Source organism: Oncorhynchus clarkii, chromosome 2 (assembly GCF_045791955.1).
Source record: "Oncorhynchus clarkii lewisi isolate Uvic-CL-2024 chromosome 2, UVic_Ocla_1.0, whole genome shotgun sequence".
Classification (NCBI taxonomy): Eukaryota; Metazoa; Chordata; class Actinopteri; order Salmoniformes; family Salmonidae; genus Oncorhynchus; species Oncorhynchus clarkii.
The window spans coordinates 30,851,987-30,866,702 of record NC_092148.1 but is presented as its reverse complement, the minus strand read 5'-3'; the positions used below and the strand labels follow the sequence as shown (position 1 = coordinate 30,866,702).

The 14,716-nt window shown below is 42.3% G+C and overlaps 1 protein-coding gene across 8 annotated transcripts in view; it reads right to left on the bottom strand.

Annotated features, from left to right (window-relative positions):
- Positions 1-243: 243 nt before the first annotated feature.
- Positions 244-14,716, bottom strand: part of LOC139366455 (thyroid hormone receptor-associated protein 3-like) — a 30,624-nt gene continuing 16,151 nt past the window's right edge. The window contains exons 3-12 of one of the 8 annotated variants that reach the window (XM_071103971.1): positions 11,285-13,757; positions 9,284-10,249; positions 7,837-8,565; positions 7,282-7,454; positions 6,620-6,731; positions 6,126-6,210; positions 3,843-4,024; positions 3,298-3,490; positions 2,867-3,016; positions 244-2,653 (exon numbers count right to left, since the gene is read on the bottom strand). In XM_071103971.1, coding sequence (XP_070960072.1) covers positions 2,384-2,653; positions 2,867-3,016; positions 3,298-3,490; positions 3,843-4,024; positions 6,126-6,210; positions 6,620-6,731; positions 7,282-7,454; positions 7,837-8,565; positions 9,284-10,249; positions 11,285-11,301 — 2,877 coding nt within the window. In that variant the 5' untranslated portion in view covers positions 11,302-13,757 and the 3' untranslated portion in view covers positions 244-2,383. Of the gene's footprint in view, positions 2,654-2,862; positions 3,017-3,297; positions 3,491-3,842; positions 4,025-6,125; positions 6,211-6,619; positions 6,732-7,281; positions 7,455-7,836; positions 8,566-9,283; positions 10,250-11,284; positions 13,758-14,716 lie in introns of all 8 variants that reach the window. The other 7 variants (XM_071104005.1, XM_071103979.1, XM_071103988.1 and 4 more) reach the window with 7 other exon arrangements.

Below are 14,716 nucleotides of genomic sequence, written 5' to 3'. Positions count from 1 at the left end.
CCACTTCTCTTCCCTATACACAGAATGCAGTAATGAAAGTGAGTATAACGACTTATACATCTCTGCACTTTTGTGTCTTTTGTGTCTTTTGTGTCTAGTGCATGTACTGTGTGGCTCTTACAACCTTACCTTTCCAGTACAATATAGACAGGTGTCAATAATGTAAATGTTAGATTTTCAACTCCTTATTGAATAAAGATACTGTACATAAAATCAGCAACACAGAATAACATTTAACAGATGTTAAATTAACCAAAGTTCTTTTTAATTTACATCTGAAAAACATTGGCTACAGGAACCATTTAAAAAAGTTATTGCCCCCAACCACATAGAATTGAACATGAATGTGTCAACCACAACGTTTATCATGCACATTAAAGAGTGCACCCCACACAGTCTACTCTGCAATCCAAACTTAACATAGACGTTACACAAGGGGGAAAGTCCCCATTCAATGAAGAAAACCTATCACATCAAAAGCATAGAGTGTGCCATGATCTAACCAATCACCAATTTTTCTTAATATACAAAGGAAGCATTAATTACTACAAATGATTACAAATTGTGTCGTCTAATCAAAAGTTGAATGACTTTGCACAGGTATTTCTGAGGCACAGACTTCCAATGGTGAGACAGTAGTAGTACACACCTAACCCAAGACCAAGTTAACAGTTCTGAAATGTACAAGATATAACAATCCAATACAGGATTCTCAACAAACTAGACAAGATAACAAACATCCAGGTAGCCTATTGTGACTTTGCAGACAGGGTATGCCAATTCATTTTATTTGACAGTCTCTGTTTGCCAGTGGTGTAAAGTATTTAGGTAGTACTTTAAAGTATTTGTATTTGTTTTTTGGGGTATCTGTACTTTACTATTTATAATTTTGACTTCACTACATTCCTAAAGAAAACAATGACACCCAAAAGTACTCTTTACATTTTGAATGCTTAGCAGGACAGGAACATGGCCTAATTCACGCACTTCAAAAGAACGTCCTTGGTCAACCCTATTGCCGCTGAATTTAAAAAACAACTAAATAGTGCTGTCTGGTTTGATTAATATAAGGAATTTTAAATGATTTATACTTTTAAAGTATATATTTTTTTTAAATTAACTTTTGATACTTAATTATATTTAAAATCAAATGCTTTTAGACTTCTACTCAAGTAGAATTTTACTGGGAGACTCAACTTTTACTTGAGTCATTTTCTATTAAGGTATCTTTACTTTTACTCAAGTATGACGATTGGGTACTTTTTCCACCACTGCTGAGCATCTTGTTTCACTCCACAATGCAGGTCTGTAGAATATAACCTTTGACCCGATTTGGTCCCATTGTCAGAGGGGTCATTTGCAAGATGCTGGACTAGCAAGACCACTATAAACCATACGATCTAAACCATATAGACCATTAGAAACTGGCCCAGTTGTCATGTAAAAAGGGGATTCGATTGCCTCTAGCTGTACTTTAACATGTTTTTAGATTCTACCAGGCTACAAAGTTGAATGTTACGTAGTTGAATGCTACGTATTTGAAAACAACTACGTATGTCACGTAGTTGAACATGCAGGTTATGTATTTGAATCCGTAGGTTACATTGTTGAAACCTCAAACAGCATACTGCATTTTCTGAGGTTGATGGCTAAACTAGTCTAAAAATGTATCTACTGTATAATAGTGTATGATTTATCACTACTATATAATAAATAAATAAAATGTTTATCTTCTAGTATAGTATTAATCGGTTTGGCCTCAAACGTAATTTAATTAGATAAATATGTGTCTGACATATTTGAACAAATCTATGGCACAAAAATATCCTCTGGTCATGCTCTGCGAAAAGGTGTGACATTCTCGCATCAAGATATAAACAAAGTGTTATGCAATGTTGCATCAGCCCTGTACTAAGAGGCATAACACCCCACAATGCACTGTTCATAGTGCTAACCTATCAAGCGCAGAGGTTGGTTATGTATATTTCCTATTCCAACACAGCAGTTCACTGTCTAACAGTGTTTCTACTATAAGCAGATAAAACACAAGTTAGCTATACCCTGACAAAAGTATAACATAATGTTGCGTAAAGATATTGTGTCAAAGAGAGTCCTGATTGATTCCTAATGTGTGTATTTGTGCACGGGCAACTCTCTCCAAAGTCCGGCCATTTGATGGATAAAGGCTGAGAGCAGGGTATTTTCTTATTGGATAAGTCCAGGTAGTTTCTTATTGGACAGTGTTCATTACTGGACAAGTCCAGGTAGTCCTTTCCTCCCCTGTTTCAGTCTGTTTTCATCCATTTGAACATGACCCAGATGACTTGAGACAATAGAACATTGCCACTGTGTTGGTACAATGTTTCACTCTCCCTGAGCTCCCTCACTGCTCAGTGTTTTCCATGTCTTCAGACTTCTTCTGGTCTTTGTGGTCCTGCTCCGTTTCCTCCTCCTGGGGCTCGTCCTCCTCCTCCCCCCTGTTGAGCTGGAACTTGTCATGTGTCCACTTGGGGCTGCTGTTGTTGTTGTTGGTGTGGTTGTTGGGTGGGCCAAGGCTGGCCTTCCGGATAATGAAACGGCCCCTGCTGCCACGCAGGAAGTTCCCCCGTCCTCGGTTGTCCACCCACTTCCTCTCGCCCTCCCTGTCATCATGCTGAAAGAGAAATGGAAAGACAGGAAAAGAGAGAAAGAGTTAATATCTTGAAGTGAGCTTGAAGGTATTTCCATTATTAGCAAGTTCAAAGGAGCTGTGAATTTGGTGAATTCACCGATTTGATTTGAGTAATGAATTCATTTGAGTATGGAACTGTATATATAGGCAAGAGGAAACAAAGATATATTTATAATGGCATGGGTACAAACCTACCAAGTAGTATTTTCGGCTCTTGGGGGTGTATTCCGGGTCCCAGTCCTCATTCTTGGGGTGAACTGGTATGCCCATGTTAGGGGGATTACCGTTGGCATTGTTTTCCTGGTAATTTCCCCTGTTCCAGCCCCTTCCTCTTATTCTAAATTGCTGCAACATGAGTCAAACACAGAGAACCCAGATCACAAAAACAAGACAATTATTGCACAAATTTAAATAACTATCCATGAGTTTGATTTCCCAGAAAAATCTTTCCAAGTGCAAAGAAGAAAATAAACTGCTATCATGGCATATTTTTTCAATTTCAAATATGGTTTTCTTTTCAGGTTAGTTGTGGTGGTACTTTGTCTTGTTCTCTTGATGATTCTATTCTTTATCAGATCCTTTACTTTCCAAAATTAATATGAGTGCACGTCCATGAGCAAACTTACAAAGCCTCCGCGTCCTCGTCCCCTCTCCATGGGGCTGCCATAGTCCCCCCGAGGCCCCAGCCTGGCCTTGTTAAAGCCCTCGTCTTTGAGCTCAGGCTCCTTGTGGGGATAGTCTCCTCCCCTGTGAGATTCGGCAGATGAAGAGGAGGAGCGAGAGCGAGATTGCTTCTTCTTGTTTTTCCTGGAGGAAGAGCTTAAGGTTGAGGGACCAAAATAACTTTAAAAGTCAGTTCATTGTTAGCTCCATTGCTTGTCTTGTAAGACCCTGGCTAGTTGCAGATATGTACATGACTTGTAAAGTAAATGTAGTAAATGGAATGTGGTAAAGTAAAGTGATTGTGATGCTTGTGATAGAGAAGTGGTTCTAAAAACTCTCAGGGACCATCAGACCTTTCACAATTTTGTTGTAGCTCTGAACTAACTCACCTGATTCACATTGTCAAAGGCGTGATAGCCATGTAATAGATAAAATACATGGAACTGTTGGGGGCCCCGATGAGAGGTTTGAGAACCACTGCTATAGAGTGTGAGTAAGTTGAACATACTTGGACTTCTTGTGGTGCTTGGAGGATTTCTCAGCGGACCTCTCCATGCTAGCCTCTGGGGAGTCTCCTGAATCTCTCCCCCCGTCCTGTTTATAATCTCTCTCCCGGGTGGAATATTTTTTGCGGCGCTCAATATCCAGACGAAGGTCCATTGAGTCACCCTTCATTTTTTTACCTTCGTCCTGTGCAGGAAAAAAAAATAAAAGAACACAAGGACATGGACATGCTATGGGTTAGCATTGAGATGTGCTGTCAGTCTGCAATCAGTCTTGTTTGCACACTGCATGCGAGGGGCCGGTAGAACTGTTACAAGACCATAATTAACCAACAAACTCTGGGAACTGCCCGTTTAACGGCTGCTGTGTAACATTTGACCGGAATAAGTGAAAACAGACCATTCTGGAACTACACTGAACACAAATCAAAACGCAACATGTAAAGTGTTGATCCCATGTTTCATGAGCTGAAATAAAATATCCCAGAAATCTTGTATACGCACAAAAAACATATTTCTTTCCAATGTTTTGCACACGTGTTTACATCCATGTTAGTGAGCATTTCTTCTTTGCCAAGATAATCCATCCACCTGACAGGTGTGGCATATCAATAAGTTGATTAAATAGCATGACCATTACACAGGTGCACCTTGTGCTGGGGTCAATAAAAGGCCACTCTAAAATGTGCAGTTTTGTCACACAACACAAAGCCACAGATGTCTCAAGTTTTGAGGGCGTGCAATTGGCATGCTGACAGCAGGAATGTCCACCATAGCTATTGCCAGAAAGTGAATGTTCACTATTGCCAGAAAATGAATGTTCATTTCTCTACCATAAGCCATCTCCAATGTCGTGTTAGAGTACATCCAACCGGCCTCACAACCGCAGACCACGTGTAACCACGGCAGCCCAGAGGACTTCCACATTCGGCTTCTTCACCTGCGAGATCGTTTGAGACCTGCCACCCGGACAGCTGATGAAACTGTGGGTTTGCACAACCAAAGAATGTCTGCACAAACTGTCAGAAAACATCTCAGGGAAGCTCATCTGCATATACTCATATTGCCACTGACAAGCTGGAGAATTGTGCTCTTCACAGATGAATCCCGGTTTCAACTGTACCGGGCAGATGGCAGAAGGCATGTATGGCGTCATGTGTACGAGTGGTTTGCTGATGTCAATGTTGTGAACAGAGGGCCCCATGGTGATGGTGGGTTTATGGTATGGGCAGGAATAAGCTACAGACAACGAACACGACTGCATTTTATTGATGGCAATTTGAATGCACTGAGATACCGTGACGAGATCCTGAGGCCCATTGTCGTACAATTCATCCGCCACCATCACCTCACGTTTCAGCATAATAACGCACAGCCCCCATTGGCAAGCATCCGTACACAATTCCCGGAAGCTGAAAATGTCCCAGTTCTTCCCTGGAAAACCCATTTCATTAAGCTCCTGACGAACAGTTATTCTGTATATATAGTATATCTGTGACCAACAGATGCATATCTGTATTCCCAGTCATGTGGAATTCGTAGATTAGGGCCTAATTCATTTATTTCAATTGACTGATTTCCTTATATGAACTGTAACTCAGTAAAATCTACAAAATTGTTGCATGTTGCGTTTATGTTTTTGTTCGGTGTACTTTCCCAGATCTGCACAACACAATGTTGAACCTCTGCAACACAACTGAACATAATGCGGTTTCAAACTCCTGACGGAGCTGAGTTCATTGACTTTCACGCTGTTTTATTTCCCTAAAATGTTTCCGTTTTGAAGAGAGTTCAATGTAGCCATACTGCAAAATGGTCTCAGTCAGATGTCATCAAGTGACCGAAGTTATAAGTAGGCCTAGAGACTGTATAAGCACTCTACAAGTACAACAGGTTTTTGCTTTTGACTATATTTCCCCTTATTTGTTGAAGAATAATACTTACTATGACATTTGTTTTAGAGTCCTTTGAATGGCTTGGACACAGGAGCAATTGGCCGTTTCCATTTCTGACCCCTCATGTTTTTCGACTCAATGGCCTCAGGCAGGCTTGTACCCACAGTATAACCAAATCATCATACGTGGAGGGGGAGTATATAACACACAACAAATTGAATGTGCCTTGTTTTGCATTTGCTTTGCTTTTAGACGTTATGCATCTCCCTTCAAAGAAAAGCACAGGCTTAGACAGAGAACGCAGTCTAAAGGTGGATGGCTGGCTCGCTCGCTCGCTCGCTGTTGTTTTGTCAGTTTTCCCAAAATACTTCATATTTCAAAATGTTCAGTCACCTTGTAACTGCCATCCCCGGAGCTTTTCATCCCCTCAAACAGGTGAGAGTGTTTCTTAAAAGCACTGAGAGAAACATCAATTATCCTGCAAGAGAGAAACACAATGTCTAACTTTGCCACAGCTCAGGTGGCAAATATAACATAAGCAAGGGATTACTCTAAAACATTTTTAGGTCAGTGCTGTTCAGATGAGGACTGAAATGACTGCCAAGATTTACTCTTAGTTTCACGTCTGTGCTGCTCAGGTGAGTACTGAAATGACTGCAAGGAATTATTCTTATTTTCAGTGATGATCAGATGAGGACTAAAATGAATTGTCTACGAGCAATGTATAGACCCGGATGACTCCAGGATATCACATAGCAAACAAGACCACCAGTGATCGTGCACTGATTGACAAAAGGTAAGACAAATACCTTTGCAAGCTTTGATAAACAAAAGGTGATGCCACAGCACACTGAAGGTGAGATGGTCGCTCAGAATGGAGACTCTACCTGTGTATCTCTGGGCTCTTTCTTGGCTTCATCATTTCCTTTTGTGCAGCTCTTCGTTGGTACATGGCAAATCGCTCATTTAGAGTAATTCCGTTGGATGGAAAGTGCTGTGCTGTAATCAACAGGAACCAGAACTTGTTACACAACAGATATGACAGTACATGCTGTGCCAATGCAATTTCCTATTACTTTAAATTCATAAGTTGTGTTAGCTTGAGACCATAAAAACAATATTTTCAGCTGTATCAAAGGTTAATATATATATTTTAATGTGAGTTTATTAGCCTCATAGGATCATAAACGGTATAATACCCATGCAAATGTTTCATAGCAATGAAGAACATTTTTGGAAAACTTCTCGAAACCAAATTCCATTAGAAAACATTTGTGCCTGAAAAACGACTCCATGTTTTTTTGGTGTACAGCAATATTTCTCCATAATCATTCCCACACGGGATTGCAGGGCTAGATAGGCATACTGGCCAAGCTATTTCACAAGCATTTGGCAACCCTTTTCAGTTTGACCTATTAAATGATATACTGTATAGGCTATATAAACCTTTTGATATCGCAATTGCACCTTAACTTGCAACTGTGTTAAAGCCCAGCTAGCAGAGAGACTGGTCAGTTGCAAAGGATCAGGGGTTAGAGAGGTCAGTCACCTTTTATGTAGTGGACAATGGTGACAATGTGCTGTGCAAACAGCTCTGAGGGACTCCTTTGTAATTGTGTGGCCTGAATGTGCTGGAAGAAAGAGCGAAACTCCTGCTCCTTTTTAGTAGGATGCACAAGATCCCGTGATAATCGTCGCTCACCAACCATAACACCAGAGGAGCTGGGGAAAGAGACAAAACAACAACAACAAAAATGTAATTTGATGTTTCACCTTTTCCCTTTATGGCGGAAAATAAACAGAGAACAAAGAGAATGGGATCTTTCTCATGAGACTTTTATAAACAACACCCGAAAGATTTAATCTGGAGGGGTAATTTCATTATCTCAATTGTCACAGCACACATCTTTATTCATTTTGATAAAGCTCATGGTTTCATAGAACTATGACTCAAAGAGGCTATAAAACATGGCCCAGGCCTGAGCCAAAGAGTGTGTCTCATGATTCATGGCTTCCTGCTAATGGAGATTGAAACCTATCCAAGGCGATAAAGGCATCAGAGTCCTCTGTGTGAATCTATGTCGTGATGGTGCATACTGCTTACCTTGCCACGTCATCTCTGAGAGAATCCATTCTGACACTGAACTCCGCTCCTCTTTTCTCAGAGGCCCTTGGGGGAGAGTCCTCCCCCCTGACCATGAACATCTCTCGGTCAGAGTTCCTCCGTGGTGCGGGTGTGGGGGACTGGCTGGAGGCAGCTTTCTCCTTCCTCCTGTCTTTGCTGACGTTCTCCGGGGAGAAGCCTCTGAGCATGCCCGCTATGGCCTCTCTCTTGGCCAGGGCCGCAGCTATGGCCGCAGCCTTCTCCTGCTTCCGGCTGCGGTAAATCTCCTCTGCCATGGCATCAAGATCATCATCTTTGGCAGCCACCTGCAAGTAGGCCAGGTCCTCCCACTTGCCGAAGCGCTCCTCAAATAGCTCGCGGGCCGAGAGGGTGACTTTGCTCTTTGGCTTGGGCGACTCATCGTCCTCCCGGTCATGCTCTTTGCGGAGCACCTTGGGATGGGGCTTGGGTATCAACTCCTCTTCCTCGCTATCGCAGGAAAAGAAAGGGGAGGCTTTCAAGAAGCGGTTCAACGACACATTCCCCTCATCGTCAAAGTCTTCCTTGTACTTCTCATTCTCCCCTTTGTCGGGCTCTCTGTCAAAGATGCCCCCAGAGGCCTTCATGCCATTCCCTTTCTCCCGCTCCACATCCCCACCATTGGTTTTCATCTCTCTGCCATTCTCCCAACTGGACTGCGTTTTCTTATGATTGTGCTCTTCCAAGAACCTAGACAATGGCGAAGAGAGAAAGAGAAACAACTGTGTTTAAATGCATCTTGAACAACAGTTCAGGTGAGTGCCCTGCAACTTTATTACAAAACCATGCGAAATAAATAAGGATGCTTGTCAATGGTGTAGGTAAAAATGGAAGACTTAGGGTAATGGAGGATAAAGTTATAAACATAGAATATGACGGCCAGCAAAAGATCTCCCTTCTTCAAAGGCCCAAGCCATGAGGGATTTGTCATGGTTAGTGCAGCGTTGACTGGCCAAGAAAACACACACATCTCAAAACTCCCAAGGGCCTGTAATGCCTTCTCAACTTACAAACTCCTGTTTCAGCATGCTATGACGACGACCACCAAGGGCTTAGGGCCAAGAACAAATACCAGGGACAAATTATTCTATGTGGTGCATGACGCATTGGGAAAGAACCATGAATTCTAAATACAAATTTTAAAAAAGACTCAATACAATTGGCACATCACAACTATCTACTAACCTCACTAAATGAAAGGTGTCAATAAATATGACAGATATTTCCTAGCCATGAAAAGGGTCTTTGACCAAAATGTTGACAATAATCATGTGCTACAACGTGAACTTGGGGGCAGTAAATTCTTGCACCAAAAATGAGAAAAACATGGTAGTGTGTGTGTTAACCTTTCACTTCTAAAGATATTTCAGAAGTGGCAAAGAGAAAAGGAGACAAATAATTGTATTACCTTTTGAACACTGAAGAGATATCTTTATCTCCTGCCAGGTTGTCGTCTTTAGAGAAGAAGCCAAAGCCAGAGAACACAGGTGTGGGGCTTTTCTGAGAAGGGCTTTTGGTGGAAGGTGAACTGCCCACCGTCTGTATCTGCCATGAGGGGGCACCATTGTAATTGGGGCCATTAGCATTAGTGCTTTTAGGAGAGGGACTAGACAGGGTCGAAGCTGGAGCGCCCTGACCAATGATAACAGCTGAGCGCACCTGAGGACTTGACCCCTTGGGGCTGGTGTGATCTGGACTTGACCCCTTGGGGCTGCTGTGATCCGTCACGCCCTGCCAGTTAGCCTTGGGCCTGTCCCCACTGGCGCCCCCATCAGGCCCTGCAGACCCCCCTGTGATCTCCACAGGCTCACCATGTCCTCCTCCTCCTACTCCTTTCTTCTGGACCTCCTTGGAGGCAGAACGCTCCTCCTTGACATCCTTAGAGTTCTGCGTAGCTGACCCAGAGCCCGACCTGCGTGTGGGAGAGGAGGAATGTGAGGAAGAGGAGTGGTGGGAGCGCCGGGATCGGGGCGAGGAAGAGCGGTCCGAGTACTTGGAGTGGCTGTGGGAATGAGGGCTACCAGAGCGCTTTTTAGGGGTACGGGATCGTCCCCGTCTCGGGCTGTGGGGTTGTTGCTGCTGCTGTTGTTGTTGCTGCTGCTGCTGTTGGGGGTGCTGCTGTTGGGGGTGCTGCCTGTAGTTCTGCCAGTTATTGGGGCGGTAGTTGTTATAGCCGCCTCCACCACCCCTCTGGAAGCGTCCCCGTGGGAAGTAGCCACGCCCTCGGCCTCTGAAGTAGTAGGGCCTCCGGAAGCCTCGGTGGTAGCCCCGGAACTCGCGGTTATTATTCTGGTACTCCCTTGGGTAGTTCCGCTCTCGGTTATTGTGGGATGGAGAATGAGATCTGGAGCGCGAGCGAGTGCGGGACCTAGAGCTTTGAAAGTGGGAGAAAGAGAGAAGGCAGAAGGGATAGAGAGATGAAAGGGACGGAAGATGAAGAGAAGATGACTGAAAGTACTTTGAGGAATAAGGTGTGCAATGCTGTTTTTCTCAAGACTATAAACAACCTTATAGCCTGAGCAATACATTTTTTTGTGTTGTGTGATGCTGTCCTCCTTCCAAAACCTTCCAAAACAACTAGGCCAACACATTTTGTTTCCAGTTCACATTGGGTCTACAGCTTAAAAAATAATCAAGTGCCTGTTGGTTACAGGGGGAAAAAAGTGACAGATACTCATGTACTTAGCAGTTTTGTTTCTGTAAAGTACATCATAATCCCATGTACATGGCACACTGTGACGCATCTGTGTGCATCTGACAAATATATTAACAGAGGTAGCAAACCACATCTTAAAATGTAACTGCTGGGAAGTGGGAATACATGGGTGCACAATGGAAGCAATGGAGAAAAACAGACTTCAAGATTCGTCTAGAGAATATGGCTGTGAGGTCTACCCAGTCCACATGGTGGCTCCATAGCACCATGGACAGTAAAGCATAACAGAAGAAGTTTCTCCAGTTTCTAAACAATCTATCGCCTCTAAGTATTAAAAATTAAGTTGACACATATGGTCCATCTTAGCTACAGTAAAGAAAACAGTCTCATTTAAAGAGGATACATCGGAGACTACTCATATATCAGCACGATCCAACAATACATAGCCTGGTAAATAGTCCGAATCCTTTGATAACATGAGTTAAAAGTCATTAAAAATCTCAAACTGCTCAGCAGCTTTGCACTGCAGTCAATATCCCTACACAGGCAAAGATGGATAACTTGCACAAATAACAAGGAGAAATTCAAACTACAGTCAGCATTACAGAAAAATACCTACAATTACATCACTTAGACTAAAAGCACACAAAATCGAAAAAGAAAACCACCATTGACAGAACAATCTAGTACTCCTAAGTAAGAGCCATCTGGAAACCTTTGAAGTAAACAACAAAGCCCTGCGGTACTACTCACCCAGTGTGTTTTTTCATTGGAATAAAGAGTGAGTAGAGAAGGTAGTGCACCGAGCAGCATTGCACACTCACATTGAAAGCAAGACACTCTGCATCTCTTATGCTGAGCACTAGTGGAAAGAGGCAGTCACATGGGCCATATGGGAAAAATGTCTAGTCTAATCCTTCAAAGCAAAAGGACGGGGCTCGGCTTGCCAATTACCCTGGCTGGCCAGTCTGCCCAGAAACATAGGCTAAAAGGAGAAATTCAGTCAGCCAGCTACTATATACAGGGATTTAGGACAGCTAAAATCACAGTTTTGTGATGGAAATGGCCTAATATTACATAATGCAGCATTTTCAAACCAAACAATGTAGGCTATCTTTACAATGGATTTAAATTTCACTTGAAATGCTAAAGATTTGTGGGTAAATGCAGTACTTTTGATGAAGGAACATTTCATGGAATGCTTACATCTAAAATAAGTCATGTTTGTGCGTGTGTGCCGTCTTGTACTGCGAGAGGGTTACATTTCATACACTGTAAACAGTGATAGGCCAATCCAGGTCCAGCATTGACTTGCAGGTTCAAGCCATCTCTTTTCTGAACTCATAGAACTCAAGACCATGGCTTAATAGTGCCATGCTGTGCCACTCCACGGAGAAGAGCTGCCATGCATTTCAGACTCCACAAAACAATTCTGCCAGCAGCAAGAGTGGCCGGTGGTGTCACACTCAAACTAGTTTCCCTTGCAAATGAACATTGTAGCCGAATGACAGATTCATTTCCATTTAGGGCTACACATCATAGTAAAAGCACTAGGTAGATGTTGAACATGTAGCCTATTAACGAATGCCAATATCGTAGTAAGGGAAAAGGGGATACCTAGTCAGTTGTACTGAATGCATTCAACTGAAATGTGTCTTCCGCATTTAACCCAACCCCTCCCGAATCAGAGAGGTGCGGGTAATGCAAATCATTCTGAAATGTTTCTGGTGCAAGTCAAAGGCCTGTGTAGTAGTGGGAGAACTCATTACAATAGCCAAGAACCAAGTGCAAGTGTGCCATCACAGCACCAGAGCTCTTTCCCACACACATCAATTTCCTTTGTATAAAGTGCACTAGACCCTGGGTAAGGCCAGCAGAAAGCTGTTGTCGCTCTGCACTTAATATGAGTGCCAACTCAACATAAAGCACAGAAAATGCATGGGTTGAGGCAGGAAATCAGAAAGTGTATGCTTCAGCACCACTTCAACCCCTTTCAAGCACACTCAAATATAACACCATGGACAGCTGCAGAAAGACTGGGGTGTCAGCTATGACATGACACCTTGACTGTAACGTGTCCGCTGAGAGTCGGGAAGCATGTTCAGGGAGTGAGTGAGTGTTTTAATTTCATTAATAAACCAACCAACCAACACGAAACACAAACAACGCACCGACATGAAACAGAGTCAATAACACCTGAGGAAAGAACCAAGGGGAGTGACAGATATCGGGAAGATAATCAAGGAGGTGATGGAGTCCAGGTGAGTGTCATGAGGCAGGTACGCGAGACGATGGTGACAGGTGTGCAGGATAATCAGCACCCTGATGACCTAGAGGCCGGAGAGGGAGTATACGTGACATTGACTTTGAAAAAATCTATTTTGGTTATTGAACTACACTAAGTGAAGTGGATTTACACCCAGTAACAGAATTGCCTTAAAGGAATTTCATCATGGGTCTCTGATCTGACCTACACATAAATGCATAACTATGGATATGAATGTCATTCTCTTCATGGTGATGTATCCTGAATAGGTACACAAAGGTGGAAATATGCAGTATCCTCCTTTGCATATTTGGATATTATTTTTAATGAGCTCCGCCACCAAACAAGACCCTATTTGGTCGGTCCGAACCGGACCAAATCTGAACCAGTCATTGACGTCTATGTTTCACAAGTTTGGACATCAAAGTACAGCACAGTAGAGCTCAGTAGAGTATAGTAGAGTACAGCACAGCAAAGTAGAGTAGGATTCAGTGCAGTACAGTCGAGTTTAGTAGAGTAGAGTATATTAAAGTAGAGTAGAATTTAGTAAAGTAAAGTATAATTCAGTTCAGAACATTATTCGGAACTGTACAGTTCAGTACAATACATTATAGTGTACTCCACTCTAGTGTGGTCTACTGTGTACTGTACTGAACTCTACTCCACTCTATTCTCGAGTACCTAACAATACACTGCTTTTCTTTACTTTACTGTACTCTACTGTGTTCTACTGTACTGTAATGCGTTCCAATTTTGTGTAACATAGATATCTATGATCGGTTCAGATTTGGTCCGATCTGGGCCAAATGAAGGATGAGGATGCTGCTGGTTACAGTAAATGGAAAGAGAGGTGGCTCATGGGTAGGTGTCAGTAAGAGCTGTGAGAGGTGACATTAATTGGAGGTAGAGAAGGAGAGAGAGAGGGAGGGGTTGTCCGACTCTTCACACTCTTGCCACCACCTGACGACAGAAATAGAAAGGAAACCGTTATCAGCTGAACATAACCATATTCCAGTGGAAGGAAGGACAGTAGCAGGTGACCCAACTGTGGTTTGTGACTACTATGATTTCCCATTTTAGCCTATTAAAATAGCAGAAATTCTGTTACGGATCTTTCTGAAATTCTGTTACCGATTTGGTCGCAGAATTACAAGTTTTATCCACTTAATAACTCATAAACAAAGTGTATATTAGTAAAAACACTATAACTAATTGATAGGTCTACCTTTACTTGTTATTTCTGTGAATTTTAATTATCCTCTCTCCTCTTATTATAAATGAGAAAATATCTTAAAGATAGAGCATGTGGGATATTGGTAACAGAATTTAAAGGCACAAAGCAATGTTTCTTAAACTTACTGAAGGCAGAAAACATGTTAAGTGTTGATATTATTTGGCAGGGGTACTTTCCTTCAACATTATTGTGTTTTTATGTATTTATAATACCTTTTATGACTTTTTCTGGTAGATGTTTTATAAGACCCCTTTTCCATGTTTGACAAGAAATCAAATCTTTCGCTTATTCCAGCTTTAAATAACATGCAGCTTATAAAGGCTTCATAAAGCCTTCATAAATGTGTTACAAATAATATATATATATATTGTTTTACCTTTATTTAACTAGGCAAGTCAGTTAAGAACAAATTCTTATTTTCAATGACGGCCTAGTGGGTTAACTGCCTTGTTCAGGGGCAGAATGACAGATTTGTACCTTGTCAGCTCAGGGGGTTTGAACTTGCAACCTTCCGGTTACTAGTCCAACGCTCTAACCACTAGGCTACCCTGCCGCCCCCAATAACTATATGTCATGCCTTATGAAGGGTTCATAAATGTGGCATAGCTGTGTGACATAACCCCCAATGTCAAATGTGACATAACCCACTATGTCAAATATGACATAAACCTGTACATTATAAAAG